This window comes from Myxocyprinus asiaticus, chromosome 18, assembly GCF_019703515.2.
Source record: "Myxocyprinus asiaticus isolate MX2 ecotype Aquarium Trade chromosome 18, UBuf_Myxa_2, whole genome shotgun sequence".
Classification (NCBI taxonomy): Eukaryota; Metazoa; Chordata; class Actinopteri; order Cypriniformes; family Catostomidae; genus Myxocyprinus; species Myxocyprinus asiaticus.
The window spans coordinates 9,926,582-9,945,664 of record NC_059361.1 but is presented as its reverse complement, the minus strand read 5'-3'; the positions used below and the strand labels follow the sequence as shown (position 1 = coordinate 9,945,664).

The following is a 19,083-nucleotide window of genomic DNA, read 5'->3' as shown; positions in this document are numbered from 1 at the left end:
ATTTGTTTTATGATGCGGAAAGGACCTACATATCTTGGACTGAGCTTCCTGATGGGTAGGCATAATCGAAGGTCGCGGGTAGATAACCAGACCCTTTGGCCTGGTAGGTAGTCAGGGTGGGGACATCTCCTATGGTCGGCCTGAATCCTTTGGGCTCTTATGGCATGTTGGAGACTGACGTGAGCGCTGTCAGATGGTTCTCCAGACCAAGGGAACATGGGGGGAGGTTCATAGCCCAGCACACACTGGAAGGGGGTGAGTCCCCTGGAGGAATGGGTTAGAGAGTTCTGTGCATAATCTGCCCAAGGGAGGAATTCACTCCATCTCTGACGGCTGCTGTAGGACCTTAGGTAGCGTCCAATTTCCTGGTTCAGTCTCTCTACCTGTCCATTAGCCTGTGGATGATAACCAGAAATTAAGCTTATATTGATGTTTAGTTTTTTGCAAAAGGCTTGCCATACTCTAGATGTGAACTGGGGACCCCGGTCCGAGATGATGTCCTCCAGTAGTCCATAGATCCTGAAAACTTGATTGAACAAGGCATTAGCGGTTTCAATGACTGTAGGGATACTGTTGAGGGGAATGAGGCAGCATGACTTCGAGAATCTATCTATTATCCCCAGAATGTTTGTGTATCCATTGGAGTTAGGGAGGTCGGTTATAAAGTCTACCGCCAGATGGGACCAGGGTCTTTGCGGTATGGGTAATGGTTCAAGTAGCCCTGCTGGAAGTTCCCTGGGGGTTTTAGACTGAGCACATACCTAACAGGACTTTACATAGGTGGTTATGTCATTGGTTAGAATGGGCCACCAGAAGGAGTTACGTACCAAAGAAACAGTGCGTTGGATGCCTGAATGGCCTGTACTTAGTGAAGTATGAATCCATTGGATGGTTCTTTGTCTAAGGGTTTTGGGTACATAATGTTTTGTGGGTGGGCACTCAGGTGGGGTGGGGTCTGACTGATGTTCTCTTTGGATTTCCTCCATAATGTCCCAACGGATAGGGGCTATAATGATTGTGGGTGGTAAAATGTGGTCCTGGTTCATGGTTGTGTGTATGGGGCTGTACCTTCTAGAGAGGGCGCCTGCCTTACTGTTCTTGCTGCCTGGATGGTAGGTAACTGTGAAGTGGAAGTGTTGAAGAACAGAGACCAGTGGGCTTGTCTAGGGTTCAGTCTCTTGGCACTCTTGATGTATTCGAGGTTCTTGTGGTCAGTGATTACTTGAAAGGGGTGAGCAGCCCCCCTAGCCAGTGTCTCCACTCCTCCAATGCTTCCTTAATCGATAGTAGTTCCTTATTACCCACATCATAATTTCTTTCTGCAGGGGACAATTTTCTGGAGAAGAATGTATATGGATACATTTTGCCTGGTGTGCCATGCCTCTGGGACAGAACTGCTTCAATGCCACAGTCTGAAGCGTCTACTTCCACTATGAATGGTAAATTGAGTTGGGGTGTTTGAGGATGGTAAAGTGGTAAAGCTGGTCTTGAGAGTGTTGAATGCGGTTTGTACTGATTCGGTCCATTGCAAACTTTTGGGTTTGCAATTGAGAAGTGAAGTGAATGGTGCTGCCACAGTGCTATAGTTCCTGATGAACCATCTGTAAAAATTAACAAACCCCAGAAATCTTTGTAGTTCCTTGACTGTGGAGGGGCGTGGCCATTCAGTGACTGATTTTACCTTAGATGAGTCCATCTCAACACCGTGGTGGCTGATGTTGTACCCCAGGAAATTTGTACTCATGGTGTGAAATTCGCACTTTTCAGCCTTCACATACAATTGGTTTTTAAATAGTCAAGAGAGTACCGTTTTGAACATGTTGATCTTTGGTCTGAGAGTAGATCAGTATGTAATCTATGTATGCGATGACGTATTGGTTTAGGACATCATGGAAAATTTAGTTGATGAAGGATTGGAACAAGGCTGGGTGAGTTGGCCAGGCCATATCTCATAACCTGATACTCATAGTGCCCTCTAGTGGTAAGAAAAGCTATTTTCCATTCATCTCCCTCTCGAATCATGATTAGGTTATATGCACTTCTTAGATCTAGCTTGGTGAAGATTTGGGCCTCGTGTAATTGTTCTAAAGCAGAGGGGACAAGAGGAAGTGGGTACCTGTATTTGACAGTGATGGTGTTGAGTCCTCGGTAATCAATACACGGACGGAGTCTGCCATCTTTCTTTTCGATGAAGAAGAAGCCTGCATCTGCCGGTTATGTGGATGGCTGTATGAAACCTGAAGCAAGGGCTTCTTCGATATAATGTTCCACGTCTTGGGTTTCTGGGACTGAGAGTGGGTATACTTTGCTCTTAGGAGGTGCTGTGCTTGGTAGAAACTCTATGGCACAGTCCCATGGTCTGTGAGGAGGTAGCTGGGTGGCTTTGACCTTGCTGAAGTCTTCAGACAGTTCTGTGTATTCTTTGGGTATTTGAGTAGGAGTTTGGGTGTTGGGGCTTTCAACACTGGTAGTCAGGCACTGGAAATGGAATTTAGGTTTGAGACAATACTGTTGACAGTACATAGACCATTGAACGAGTTCTCCTTGGTTCCAGGAAATGAGAGGGTTGTGGATGGTTAGCCATGGGTGTCCCAGGATGATAGGATTCTTTGGGGAGGAAACAACATATAATGAAAGTTTTTCTGTATGAAATAGACCAGTCTGTAGAGTTATGGGGACAGTCTGTTGTGTAGTGCCTTTCCCAATGGATCTGTCGTCAACTACGGTGATATTGATGGAGGGTATGCGTGGCAGAGTAGATATGTTGAGTCTCTGAACCAGTTCGTGATGGATGAGGTTGACTGCAGCCCCAGAGTCAACTAATGCTGTGACACGGTGTATTTCATTATTATAGGACAGGGCAACTGGAAGAGTGAGACTATGATTAGAAAGTTTGAGAGGATTTTCAGTACTCACTTTGGATCATGAAATGTTGCTTTTACATGGTTTACTGGGACATGAATCGCACCGATGACCTGGTTGTCCACAGTAGAAACAGAGCTTGTGTTTCCACTGTGGGATTATTGGCCAGAGAGGTACTGGGACACAGGTGGTTGCGAATGAGATTGTCGATCTTGATTGCTGTGGTGATGTACTGTGAGCGATTAAGTGAAACATCCTTGCATGCCAGTTCTGCTTGTAAAGTTGGGTTAGTCCTTCCCGGAACACTGTTTTAAGAGCAATGTCGTTCCATCCGCTCTGAGCTGCTAGTGTGTGGAATTGAATAGCATAGTAGGCCGGGGATTGATCCCCTTGGCGTAAATGGAGCATGTTATGTTGGAGGATGTTACAATAATATAATATAATATAATATAATATAATTGTCACGGTTTTGTTGGGTTTTGGTCTGGCAGGACCGTGGCATCATCATCCCATGTCTGTCTTGTGTTTCATTGTCTGTCTTTGTGTGAGTGCACGGTTTCGGTTGTATTCCCTACCGTGCACTCTTCGGTCTGTCTTGTTTCATGTCAGGAGCATGGTGTCTGGATCCTGACTTCCTGTCTGGTTCGGTTTCGGTCTGTGTCGGGATCTGGACACTCGTGTTCCTTGTCTGTTATTGACATGGGTGCATCTCTTGCGAACATGGGCGCGACTCGCTCGCATTGTGTTGCGTGCCCGGGTCGCGAGCTGTCTTCATGTTGTGCTGTAGTTTGGTCACTTCAGTCTAAGGTGTCAGGTGTGCGTGTGGATGAACTCTTGCACAGGTGTGCTGTCTTGTTTTTGTCGCCTTTTGCACGTATCGTGTGGCATTTGCCTCGCAACGTACGCTCAGGTTTCGTTTAGTGTGAGAGTGCATGGCATTGCTTTGTTTGCCATTGCTATGCATTCTCTCATCTTGTTTGTCGGTTGACATGGGTGTATATTGCCTTATTGTATTATTCGTGTGTTTGTTGTCTTGTGAGAGCATGTGGCTTTGTTTTGATTTTGTATCGCCACATGTTTCTCTGTCTTACATCATATTCCACCTCCTAGTTTGCTTATTATTAGTTAATTTGCCTCACCTGTCCCCTGTTCACCCATTTGATCTCTCTCCCTATTTTAGCCTCCTCGTGTGTGCTGTCCGGGGCCAGTTCGTATTGTTTCAAGTTTTGTGTGTCTTATGTTACTCAGTCGGTCTTGTGTCTCCAGTCGGTCTAGTTAGTCAGTCTTGCCTGTTTGTTGATGCTGTTCTTCATCCCATCCCTCTCCAGTCCAGTTGGTTCCCCGTTTCCCTCTACCCCAGCCCTGATTACACTTTTTCCCCTTTGGGGTAGTTTGTTTATTTTTCCCCCTGGTGGGAGTTATAGGTTGTATTTTTGTTTTTTATTTTTTGTATTTAATAGACCTTTAATTTTCACTCTGCTTTTGGGTCCTGAGCCTCTCACTGACAGAACGAACTGACCACGGACAGCACACACGAGGAGGCTAAAATAGGGAGAGAAATCAAATGGGTTAACAGGGGACAGGTGAGGCAAATTAACTAATAATAAGCAATGGTGAAGACCAGGGTGTGCTCAGGTGGAAAAAATGTTTATTGTTTGACATGATTTTTCAGATGGAGTTCAGACTGGACCGACCGCCTCAAACAAGCCACAGTTTTGTGCAAACACTCGATGTTTGCACATCCCTGTACGAGAGTCCCGTTATAACATCCTGATGAATCCACACACACAGTGGACCTACAGATCAGATTAACCCCTGATGCTGAAATTAGATCTGCTGATAGACACACAGGAGAGTGAACAAACAGACAAACAGACATCTGTGAGGAATTACCTGAGGCACACATGCTTGTTCGTCATCAGTGCAGATCGGGAGAAAACAATGCTTTAGTTTATGTCTGAAAACATTCCCATCTCTCTCCATAAAATATAATTTTTTTCTCTTAAATATTTGCCTTTGATTTTGGCTCATTAAAATACCCACAGCCTCATTTATTCAAATATTTAGTCAATTTAAGTCCGAGTCGTGCATAAGTTAGGGCAATACATTAGCCTGGAATAATACAGGAAACAGGTTCCAAACTGTTTTTTAAACAAAATAATAGGTGCTGTTTAAATGCCTCAGGAGAAATATCTGAGAGGCAGGTGACTTCAGTTAAAGTCTCCATTTGCTCTCCATGGCATTGCATCACTGTCTAGGAGAAACAATTGAGATACAAAAGAGATCTCATTTGTGTTTGTTCATTCCTATATGCAATTCTCTCCACACATCTTTATCTCTCTCTGTCTGGAGTGGTGTGGTGAGATAACAGGAGTTTAGTAAAGGAAATGTACTAGTAATAAACAGGAGATTCGGGTCTTGCCCATCACAGGGATGAATAGTAGACAACGTTTTTTCAGTCTTCACTCTTATCAGAAAAATTATATCTGAGACGTGTGAGCATTCACAGTGTCACATGCCATCAATAACATGTCAGAACATATTTGTTCAGGAGGACAAATATAGGACACAAAGATCAGTGCGGATACAGCGTTTAGAATGCAATGAGCCCAGCTGATCCTAGAGTTAAAATAACCCTCAATACAACAGTAAAATTTGGTTACTACATTCATAATTATTATATGCATAGTCTTACATAGCCATACTATGAAACCTGGTCTCAAAGAAGCATGTTACTATAACTACATTTTTGCTAAATGCTTTTACCAGCCTTGTTGAACATATCACTGCAGTTTCCTGGCAAAATGAACACTAGAGGCACTAAAACAACAATGACTTTGAATTTCTATCACACAAATCACGAGTAAAAGGGCAAATTATCAGTTCATTAACACGTAATTTTTGCCCTGTTCCTCACACAAAGCTATCTTATGACATCAAAACAATTATACTATAGCACATGACTTGTAAGCCGAAAAATTTTAATGTTCTTATTATATTACCAACAACATTTGAAAAGCTTGTTCGATTGCGATCAAATGCGTGGTAGCTACACTGATAGAGCGTTGCACTTGAGATGTAAAGGAATGGGGTATGAGTCCGTGCGAGCCCATCTGTTTGGGAGAAAATCTCACTCTCTTTTATTGGCACTCAGTGGACATTTCACCATTGAACTGTTGCGATACTTGTAAGAAACCCTGTATTATTCTGTAATTTCTGTCCATCCAAATGTAGCCCTAATTATCACAAACAAATAAAGTGATGTGATCTTGTTTACTTGCTACTGAGCATCTCAAACAAAACTCTGATTACCTTTCAAAGATTTTATGCTACAAACGTCACAATCGCTGTCAAATCCAGTGACTAGTTCCTCCTCGTAAGTTCTCATTGTAGCAGTCTGGGAACTCTGGAAATACTTGGGGTGCTTTCATACTTGGTGCAATGGTTTGGCACGAACCCGAGTTTGATTCCTCCTCCTGCGGTCTCTGTTCACATCATATTATTTGGGTCAAACCATGGTCCAATTGCATAATCAACATGAGTACACACGGGCAGCGAAGTATTAAAGTTTGTCTCTTTGGATTTACCACCAAAAATGTACATGCACAGAATGACAATTGTGTTTGTCTGCCATGGATGCATTGCATGTGCAGTAATGTGATAAATGTTAGTGTGTTCAGAAAACAGCATTCACATTATCCAAACAAACAGATCTTTGATGTCATTTGAACACGGGTACGCACCAAAAGTGCTAGTGTGAAAGCACCCAACTTGGTACTCTATTGCTGTGAACCAACATTCCTTTGTTTCGTTCTGTTATCTTTCTGTGTCATATTTCTATTTAGTTTTCTCGCTTCTTGCCACAAAATGTTAAAAAATCCCCATCAGAAATAAATCATTCGTGACTCATTCAGGAGAATTAGACGCTGGCTTTACTGCAGGATTACTTTATGTCTGATTCATTTCCTTGGCTCTAGGTTTTACAGCACTGAGGCGGCCTGCCTTGGCTGTATCGGCCTCCAGAGAGGGGATCTCTGGGGGGCTGTAGGCCACAGGGAGAGGGGTTTGAGTCTGGGTTCAGCATTGCAATTCAGTATTAGCTCCTAATGTGTGCAGAGACACATAACAGTGACAGCTCTGAGACTCAACATGACACATAATTACTGATGTGTTTGTAAATGCATATCTGCTCCTGAGAGGAATACAGACTCACTGGAGGTATTATATATTCTATATCTATATTTTAAATTTATTTACATAGATAAATAGATTTACCTAAATATTTAGAAGGGTTTACCAAAATTGTTGAACAAAAAGCAAACTGTAAATCTACAAACAAACATACAGGATCAAAACTAGTTGCAAATCAATAGAAATGTACATCTGAGCGGTGCTACAACCATACAGAGAGTCATTTAAGGACAGCCAGGTGTGCTGAGCTCTAACCATACAACCATGAGCTCACCTGCAGTTTCCTAATACAGTTAACAGGTCGTTATTACAGGAAGAGTTCTAGTGAGGACAGTGGGCACTCACAGTGTCTCTGATCGCAACAGAGTCACCTGAGTGGCCCAAACAGATGGCGAGTCAATGGTGGCAAGTGACCTAAATTAACGGCCACTACAACACACATAGTGGCTTTGCCTGTTTAGGTGTGTGTGTGTGATAGAAAGAAGGTTAATTACCTCCTCGTCCTTCACTGTCGGCCGGTTTCACCTGGATGGGTCGGTTCATCTGCATAAAAAAATAGAGAGTATTGTAAGAACAGTGCGTGTGCGGTTGCGTGTGCGTGTGTGTGTGTGTGTAAATATTTGGCTTGGGCAGTTTTTTTTTATTTGGCCTTCCAAATATAGTGAAATAAAGTGAAACATTTGAAAGTGCTCTTCACTCATTGAAAGGTTCATATATCGGGCAAATTATGTTTTGCTTTAAATCTAGACATCTAGACATCAATAAGATGAAACGGAGTGCAAATGGAGACTTTTGCTGAAGTAATGGGATAGGAATCGTAATTAATTTAATGTTTCTGGCAGTAATTCTGGTTCCTTACCAATTCTTTTAGAACTTTTGGTAACACTTTCTATGAAGCCCATATTTATAATGCATTGCAACCTAACAATATGTTGAAAATAATTGCAACTGCAGTTTTAATACATTATAATACTAGTTCATAGTTATACCTTAAAGAGTATAATATATTATGACACAATTGACATCCAATTTTATCTGCAGATGTAATGTAATATATATATTAGGTATCATGTAAGTGCTGTCATGCAAAAGCAGCATAGTATCAACAGTCATAAGGCTTTATGATGTGAATATACCATAATAAGTGGTCTTGGCCAGCTTTAAGTAAAGTAACAAAAGCAATGTATTCTTATAAACAGCCATAACATAAACGTGTACCATACAATACATTACAAGTCAATTTAATATAACGGAATAAAAATGCACAGAATAAAATGGAACACATATCCACAATGTAAATTGAGACATTAAGATTTTCCCCAAATTTTCCATGTAATTTAAGTGGAACATAGACCATAGACCATATATAATAAAGCTTGCAAATATATGAAAATAAATAATAAGCATTTTACAAGCTTGACTTGTAATGTCTTATAACCACTTAAAAATATCTAATGGATGTTTATAAGAGGATATTACTTTTGTCACTTTACTCAAAGCATACCCAATATAATACCTTATAACTTCTGCAGATAAAATTTGATGTTGGTCATGTTATAATGCATTATAGGCATAACTATGAATATTTAAGTATCATAATGGACTATAATTGTGGTTGCAATTATTTATAAGTAGTTATAAAAAATTATCAGGTGTATTATGAGACATTTCAAATGCATTATAGTGGATTTACAACGCCTTCACAATGCATTATAAATATGGGCTTCATAGAAAGTGTTACCAAACTTTTAAGGATGTATCCATCACCCTCCTGGACAAGTGGTCCAAAAAAACAAACAAACAAAAAAAAAACAATACTATTTGGGTATTATTACGGTTATTTATTGTTACAACAAAACTCTAAAGTGAATATTTATTTTTACACTCTGTCATGCAGTATGCACAACCAGTCAGTAACTTCAGTGATTTAAGTCTTATAGGTCTTATAGGTCTAGGTATACATAACACAGTAACAATTCTCACTTTATTTTGAGTTTCACATGACGAAAGTAATGACTTGCAGTTCAGTGAATAAGTTAAAAACTGATCCAACTGATTCAGATTAATTTGCTTGTGAATTGAACTTCACTGGTTGCGCTATACTGTGGGGGGAATTCACTAAGAATGAATTGCGTCCTGTAAAAGTGCCAGTTTTTTTTTTTTGTTTTTTTTTTTTTGCACGTGCTGTCTTCGTTCTTTTAGTGCCTGATTCACTAAAGGAATTATGCAGATCAGGCAACGGTGCAAACGCACCCACAAAATCACTGCTGAAAGCAATTTGCACATGCAATTCTGATCTTGCGGGCCGATTCTGAGTGCTATATAGTGGAGGATGCCACAGAACATCGTATTTGACACACCCTGCCAGGACTATACAGGATCACTGTAATCCAGACACCTAACTCATCTCTTAAACATGCCGAAAATGTGCTTGACTACACTGCACATCTGGATATATGCCAGGTAATAACACTCTTCTCCCTCATTTGATAATTATTTGATAAATTGCTGATGATATGATTGGTTTTACAAGTCCACAAACATTTATTTTTAATAAAATTAATTTACCTGCCTTACTTCATCTGACTGTATTAGTGCAATCTAAATTTCGTCAGGCAGTTTTTGAGAATGAAGCACAATATACAATGAGCCTAATTTACATAGAAAGGAGGCGTGTTTGTGTGGAAAGGAATGCAGTGGCGATTTTAGGGGGTGGCCTGTCTGAAATCTCATTGGCCACCCTCTGCTTTCAGCAGTGATTTTGTGGGCGCGTTTGCACCGTTGCCTGATTGGTAGTTCATCATGTTCATCAACACAAGAACGAAGAACCAATAGAAACACCTGTCAATCAAAGATGACATCTCAGGTCATTTGTTGATTTAGAGCCACACTGACCCAGGGTCAGTTTTATATTTCTGACCATTATAGTAGTGGTGGGTCTGAAGCTGTGTGAGCTGATCTTTGGTCAGTGGGGGAAGGGGCAGGTCGCGGGCAGCGGGCGCCAGGTCTGGAGTATAACGGTCGGTCAGAAGCACGAAGCTGACACGAGCTAGCGTCTACCTCCAATTTGTGGTCAAAAAGAAAGCTGTTATTTGAGGTATGTTCATCTAATCTATCGTTTAATTTATCCCGAATTTCCATGTGAATGTGAAAACATTTTTTCATTGTTACAGTGGCTAGGTTAAAGAGTAAGCTAGACCCTACACCACATTCAGCATGTTATCTTTATATTGACATGAAATATGAAATGCCATGTTTTCTGATTTAATGACGGAGGTGTGTAAAGCGTTTTACAGATGTATATGTTCAATAGCTAAAGTTATATATATATATGGCTAACCTGTGTGTGAAATGGAAGGGTTTGTGCTGTGACTGTACTTTAAATCTTTACATGAGTTATTTATGAGCTCTTTATGTGTATTATTGGTCAGTCAGACCAATAAAATCTTCAAAGTTTTTATACCTTATTTGACATTTTAAATATGCAGAGGCAGGGCAAATTGCACTTAAATGCCGCAAATGATTTGACTAACTATTTTATTTGGTAATATTAAAAGTAATTGAAGCTATCAGAACATATGGAAAATAAACCTGAGTAGACACTGTAAACAGAGTTTTGTTTTTTACTGTATTCAGAGCTCAATCTGCAATTTTGGAGTTTCCAGACAGACACCTATTATAGCCCTCGTAGCCAATTTCACACACTGATTTGTACCCAATTTAACAATATTTCTGCTGGAAAGTGCAGTTATAGCTAATAAATGAATGAATAATTGATTGAATGATTGATTGAATTGCGCCTCAATCAGTTATCACCTGTACTTGTATCTTTTTATGATTATACACTATACCTGATGTTATATGCAGATTAATTCTCTACAATGAGAATAGCTCTTAAAAATGTGTAACTGACATTTCCTAAACAATTACTGATTTAAAAATGGATGTTATGTTAAAATAACCAGAGATTCCCAGAAACTGTAATAGGTTGAAATAGAACAGGAATAGAAAACTGTCAAATGTCAAAACAACAGTCTGATATTGAATACAAACATTTCAGTGAATGCTAACATGAGTTTAAGAATTCATTTATTCTACATGTGTAGATGTTGAAGCAAAGCAATGCGATATTTACACATTTTGATCATATGCCATTCATAAAGGTTCTCCCAGTATCGCCACCCCACACTAGGTCTGTGCCCCATCCTGGCCACCCCCTTGGCCACTCCAAATGTCCTGGATATGCCACTGAAGGAATGATGATAATTTAAATACTCAAGACAGCACAATTTCAGTGTTGATTGTGCCTGGTTAAACTAGTTTGCGGGTGGTAAGTGAATAAATACCATGTGCTAAAGTGCTGCAAAAAGTAAGTTATTTATTTACTGCATTTCATTATTTTTCTGCATCCTGTTGTTCTTCCTCATCACATTTAATTCTGACTACAAACTCACAAAATATTGTTTATTTTACTTTTGTGTGCCACTGCAAAGTAGCGTTGCAGGAAACACTGTCAGAGTATTTTTGTTTAGTTTTTTAGAACAAAATACAAATTATTTATATTTAGTTTCTTGTCACTGCTTTTGTTGTGTTTTGATGCTTCAATATTGTATGTAAAACAATAATGCCAATAAAGTACTTTTAATTCAAATTGAAATTTTATTTCAGTTCGAGCTTTTATCTGTATTTGCAGAAGAATGCAGACATTCATGAACAGTTAATGTAAATTAATGCTGTGAAAATCATTCGCAAAAATGTAACCAGCTCTGAATAAGAACTGGTTCAATATACCAAACCCTATAGGCTCTGGAGTTCTGAAAGAGCAACCTCTGAGCAACTACATTGTTCTCTGAGTGAGGGATATGGGAAGATTTACATTTTTCAGATCCATGCTCAGGCAAGAGTCTGAGTTTTGACCGCTCGAGCTCAGTGTCGGTTAGCTGGTTCTGATCTGTTTGGTGTGATGAGGTGTGAATTCCCCCCCCGAGACACTCTCTCTTCTTCTGATTTGTTCGGAGTCTTGTGTGATTGGTTGTAAAGCTCCTGAGCTACGGCCTGTTAAAATCCTCAGAGTCAATGCAGCAACAGGAGTCATTAAGCAGCCCGGGGTACACGAGAGTTGCTAAGCAACCGGGCAGATCGGGTCAGCAGCCTGTTGGTCTACGGGCTGCAATTCAGCGAATTGGCACACGCCGCCTTACTCTTGCACCATTTCACACAATTTTTTCAGTGTGTGTCCAATGAGTTAGAGGAAAAACTTCAATTATTCACCAGAACCCCTGAACAAGTCCCCCCTTCCCCACCTTCGCCCCAGATTATTGTCCTCTTTTAGTCTTAATGACAAAAAGTGTTGTGCCATCACTGAGAGCCAACGCCCAGATACACCTTACACACTTTCATTTGCACACAACATTCTCGTTACACCCCACATGAACATTTACACTTTTATTACAATGACCACATCCCAAAAAAAACAAAAAACAGATCTCAAACATGTGTCAAATGTGCTCCTATTTTCCAAGATACCAAAAGCTGCAATCAAAAGTCAGAGATTTTCATTTGAAATCAATGAAATATTTAACAAATATAATATAACAAATTATTCCAAGACCAAATGATATGAGCTATGCTATCCACACAAATTTTATAGCTCCATATTTTTAGTGTATTGTAAGTAAACTGGCTCATTTGTGTCTATTTTTATTCCTCCCAATTACTGTAATTTTAAGAGGAACAAATTAGACAAAGTTAATGCATTAAACAAGATACTAAGTTTGTTTTCTGAGCCATTAAAGAGTAACTTTGAAGTGAAACCACAAAAATAGCTGACGTCCACAATTAATGGAATATTCCGGGTTCAATACAAGTTAAGCTCAATCGACAGCATTTGTGGCATAATATTGATTACCACCAAAATAAATAAATAAATAAATAAATAAATTATAAATAAATAAAATTAAGTATAGCCACAAGATATAAACAATATGAATGTTAACATGATTTTAGTGTGATAAAATCGCTTACTAACTTTTTGAGTATAAAGTTATAGCCAATTTAATAGCCATGACAATGTAATATCAACAAACCCTAAAACCCTAAAATGATTAAAAATTATTTAAACAACTTTACAGCTCAAATAATACATGAGTTTTAACAGAAGAATTAATGTAATTGCTTTTATACAATTATAAGCTTTACATTTTTGCCTTTAAACCCTCCAAAAATGAACCCCATTTGCTTCCATTGTAAGTGCCTCACTGTAACCCAGATTTTTTTTTTTTTTTTTAAAGAAAAGGACAGATGAGTCTAAATTAATTTTTGTGGTAATCAAAATTATGCCACAAATGTCCATTGAGCTTAACTTGTATTGAACCCAGAATATTCATTTGAAGACTACAGCTTTTAACGATCACATAAAAGCAAACATATATTTACAGTATGTTATAGTTATATGTGACAAAGGCTGAGTTTTAAGTGTGTTTAACAGTGTCAGGATATCTCACTGTAATCCCGGTTTACCACACACATCACAACACAGTTAATTACATCAACCAATCACAGAATGAGAAAGACACAACCTCACAAACACTCTTGTTTAGACATTGACACACAGTTTCTCTCTCACACATCTTCCTAGAGGCTGGCTTATAGCTGGAATTAACTCTCTCAGATTCTCTCAGATAGAGAAACAGTGTGTGTGAGATTCATTTAGGTCCCAGTAGAGTTCAGTACATTCACCTTCTTTATCTCTGTCTGTCTCTCAGCCTTTGGCTTCAGAAAGCAATATGGCTCCTGCACACTTGCCTAATGACTTGATCAATGCTGACAAATAGGCCAGACTCACCACTAACCTCCACACACACACACACCTCTCTCTCTTTCTCTCTCTCTCTCTCTATTACACCAGACCGACTGTACTGCAGTTTACCACATATCTCCTTTTTCATCAAACTCAGTTTCTTTGTGTTTCTCTCTCAATGCATCAAGATCAAGTTCTATCTACTTGTATTTGTGTTGCTGTTGTTTTGCAAAGAAATACTAATAGTGAAAACAAATCTAACTAAGAAAAAAATGAAACAAGAATGAGAATAAAAGGGAAGTTAAGACACAAGATGAGAAGACAAAATATGAGACAACTGATAAGAAGAGATGAGATGAGAAGACACAAAACAAGATGAGAAAGGATTAGAAAAGATCGACAAGAACAGATTAGACGAGACAAGATGAGAATATGTGAGACATGAATGAGAGAGAAGAGAAGGCAGGTGAAGACAAGATAAAAAGATACAATATGAAATGAGAAGAAAAGATGTGTAAAGATACAAAACTAGATGAAAAGAGATTAGAGAAGACGAGAAGAGATTTGATGAGACAAGATGAGAATATGTGAGACAAGAGGAGATGAATCGAGACAAAATGAGAAGATAAAAGATGAGAAGATAAGTCAAGAGAAGAGATAAAACAAGACAAAATGAGATCATACAAAATGAGAAGATACAATATGTGAAGACACGAGACAAGAAGAGATGAAACGAGAAAATGAGATGATACAATACGAGAAGATATGAGATGAGAAGAAATATAACGAGACAGCTTGCTCCTGGTTTCCTTTTGCAAAAAAAAATAAAATAAAAAATAAGTAGTAAAATAACTTTTGAAAATCTATTTCTGGTGTGATACCGTTCCATATTTTTATGTACACACTCTCATCCCCATCACATTCAGCAGCCCAACCACAGTGCCGCTGCATCTACAATCCTGCCAGCAGAGCGCCGTGCACCTTCCGTATGAAACCTGCAAGGCTTGTTAAGGTGTCAGCCCAGCGGGTCACCACTGCCGAGAGACGTCCGGCTGCTCTATAAAGCACAGGATGGATGGGTGTATAGATCACGGTAGAGAGCGAGCAGCCAGCACACTACATTAGTTTTATGAGCATTTTCTCAGGTAGAGAAAGTGACGAGATGGCAACACATCCAGAAACTAGACTAACAAATGAGTCACAGTGACAAACAACTTTCTGAGGCTCAAGAGATGAAAAAATCTGCAAAGAAATGATACATAGACAGCCAGAGACAAGAGGAGAAAAAAGAAAAGAGATGAGAAGGAAAGAGAAAACATGAGACAAGAAGACATGTGTAACATAAGAGGGCAGGCAAGTCAGGACAGGCACAGGAACAAACAAAGACGATGATGAAGAGTGAAGAACCCAAGTGCAAGGCGGAACCAGTGGGAGTGGGGCATGGCCGGGCAAGACAGTGCGTGGAGCATGGCCGGGCTGGGCCGGGGTTCAACTTGGGTCGAGTATTCTGTAACTTCGGAGGGCAGGCAAGGCAGGACAGGCACAGGAACAAACAAAGGCGATGATGAAGAGTGACGAATCTAAGTGCAGTTTTATTTACAATGTGAAATCCAAATGTGAAATCCTAACATAAAAGTATCAAAACAATGTGGCACACAAATATGAATAGAAACTTGACCCATACAGACTTGACTGGAATAAACTATGATTTGGCTAAACTATGACTAGATTAAGACTGAGACTGGCTATAACATTACATTTACAATACTCGACAAAGGACACTGGAAAACATGAGGACTTAAATAAAGAGACAGGGGTTAACAAGTTAACAAGACGAATCAAACGAGAACCAATGACAAGACATAACTAATGAACATAATAATGAGACAATGACTATAAACCAATGAGAACAAAACACATGAAGCTTGAGGGTCACATGACTAGACAAGACAGAATCACATGAGGGGGACAGGAAACCACTTGACATGAACAGGAATAAGGAACAAGAAAGTGAAAGCTAAACTTCAAAATAAAAGATATGTACAAAAGAACATGAATGTGACAACATGAGGAACAAAGAGATAAAGGAGATGAGAAGAGGCCAGACGAGAAGCGAAGAGACAAAACAAAAAACAAAACAAACAAATTTATGTGAAAATCAACTTTATGAGGCTCAAGAGATGAGAAAACCAGCAGAGAAATTATACACAGCCAGAGACAAGACAAGAGGAGAGAAGAGAAATAGAAAATAATAGAAAAGAAAAAGAAAAGTAGTAAAGAAAAAATTAGACAAGAAGACATGAGAAAGAAAGACATGAAGGAGATGAGAAGAGTATGGAGCCCCTTAGAGACAGTGTGGGAATTTTTTTTCTGAAATAGTTTTACGTGCCCTCGCAATAAATTTACCATAGTTTTAATAGTAACCATATATTAACCTTGATATTCGTAGTAAAAGCATAGTAATAATACAGAAAATGAAAACTATGGTAATTAAAATCATAATATTGTGGTTAATATGGTTTTACTACAAATATCATGGTACTGTAGTAACCACAAGAACTACCATGGTTAATCTTTAGTAAAACCATGGTTACTATATGGATACAGTATACTACATTAAAACTGTTTTCAGCACAAAAACAGAAAAAAACAAAAACATGATTACTTAACCACTACTACAATATTACTATAGTAAAACCATGTTTTCAGCCAAAAAACAAACAAACAAACAAAAAAAAGCAGCCAACAACAGTCATGCAAATATTAATATATAACACAGTATATACAATTTTACTATAGAAAAATAATTTCTGCCAAAATCTATGGTTACTACAGTCTACAATATTACTATAGTAAAACCAAAGTTAAACTTTGGTATTTGTATAGTAAAATCATAATAACCACAAAATGATTTTTATTACAGGCAGGCATGCAAAACGTATTCAGAGGGAATGCAAAATTGATTGTGAGGGAAAGCAAACTATTGCAAGGGAACGCAAAACTTATTGCAAGGGAACGCAAAATATTAAGAGGGCATGCAGAACTTATTGCAAGGGAACACAAAACATATAGCGAGGACACGCAAAACTTATAGTGAGGACATGCAAAACTTATAGAGAGGACATGCAAAACTTAATGCGAGGGCACGCAAAATGTATTGTGCGGGAACACAATCTATTGGGAGGGAACGCAAAATTTATTGCGAGGGCACTCAAAACTATTGAAAAAATATATATATTCCTGCCCTTTCAACTAGGGGGCTCTGTAGTCAGCCTGATCTCACAGTGAAATCGGAAAGAGTAGACCGACTTTTCTTTTGTTAAAATCAGTATATGTTGACCGAAATTCCGAAACACTGCCCCCAGTGGCCAGTGGCCAAAGCGGTAAGTGTTGTAGGGCATATGGGCTCCATTTATGTTCAGGAGAGGTCGCCAAAAGCTAGTAGTGAAGCAAGTTGTTTTCAGCTTTACAGGACGTTATACAATGAAGAGAAAATCATATATTTATAGATTCTATCCCCAAACCCAAACCTTACCTTAACCGTTAGTGGAGTAAAAAAGTTATGTTAGAGGGAAAAGTGAAACCTCTGAATCATGCTCGGCATTGATTCAAATGTGGTTATTGGCTTTGAACCCTTGTCTCCCATGCAGCTGATGCAACACACTGCCAATGACACCAGGTAGAAAGGTAAATGCATTTAAACCACTACAAACATGTCTTATAAGAATGCTGCATGTCACCACATCAGCATACAGTCGCTGATCCTAGGGTACCGAAACTATTGGAAACATCATGCCGACTTCATGTGTGATCATGTTGCTGAAGTAGAGACAAGAAGAAGAGAAGTGAAAAGACAAAACAAAACACAAAGCAAAAGAAATCCAAACAAAACTAATAAAACCAAATTAAAACATCCTAGATAAACACATGATCAGGAAGAACTAGAGAAAAATAACACAGACCAGAGAAAATAATATTTCATGACAATCGCACACAATGACAACATGTCTTTAACTCTGATACACACAACACACATGCACAGACTCACATCAACACTCTACAAATGTGTGTGTACGTCTGAGGCAAACATTTTCACATTAATCAGACTTATAAATATATAACACTCAGCACTTTGATGAAGTGCCACAATTATTGTGAAGATAAACGAGTGAATTTGCCCATGCTGTAGAAGCAGATCTCAGCACTGTGGAGCGCACTCATTACAGCCTGTGAGTCCATCTTCAACATCTCACACTGATGTATGCCAGAAAACGCTGTGAAATATACGCACATGCTAATGCTTCATAAATCACATGATCATTGTACTGAGAGAAAATCAAAGACTTTCTCTTGGTTCAGAGAGACTGTGCTGCTCGCTGTACGGTTTGATATATGATTTTAAATCATTTTAAGACATATTCCCACAACAACAGAAGTGAGGCTATATGTCTTACAACACTGACCTGCTGCTGTACATTACTGATGTATATATATAAAAAAAGACATCAAAAGAGCCAAAACAAAGGGGAAAATGAGAAGCAGAATCTACAAAAGGAAGGTTTCAATTGTAATTGTGTCATTGACAAATAAGGTTGTCTGAGATGATAAAAATGATCAATCTTTAAAAAATCTTAAAACACATGTATCAAGTTCATAGAAGTATAATATCTGTGTCTGTGTTGGTTTCATAGATTTTTGAAAAACATTTACTGTATAGCATTTTCTAGTGGTCGACTGATAGGGTTTTTTTATTGGCCGATGCCGATATCCAGAGAGCAGGGTGGCTTATAGGTCGATATAATGCAGATATATCACACAATTTACTATAGTAAATAATATATGCATACAATTGCTTAAAAAAAATAAAAAATAAAAAATAAAAAATTATTGAGCACTATATGTACTCAAAATTTAACACAAAACTTTAACTTTGTATAAACAATAATACAAAAACATGTAAAAAAAAAAAAGAAAAAAAAATTGGTTTAAATAAGTGTGTTTTAAATGGTAGATCATAGTTTCTTCTGGTTTTTGTTTAGTCATCCAATTTGAGTAATTTGTTTACACATAATTAAATTGTTAATATATTAGGAAGAAGGAAATAAAAACAGTAGTCCAGCAACCATGGGCAGCATATGCGCATTACCAATCGCATTTTCTCACAAAAAGTCAGAATTAAACTAATTGTACATACAGTGTACAGTGAATATGATATTAACTTGTAGCGCACG

At 38.5% G+C, this 19,083-nt stretch overlaps 1 protein-coding gene across 1 annotated transcript in view; it reads right to left on the bottom strand.

Moving 5' to 3' along the window:
- Nucleotides 1-19,083, bottom strand: part of celf6 (CUGBP Elav-like family member 6) — a 186,641-nt gene that overhangs the window by 63,961 nt on the left and 103,597 nt on the right. The window contains exon 3 of the mRNA XM_051724999.1: nt 7,548-7,596. Within this exon, the coding sequence (XP_051580959.1) occupies nt 7,548-7,596 (49 nt within the window). The remainder of the gene's footprint in view (nt 1-7,547; nt 7,597-19,083) is intronic.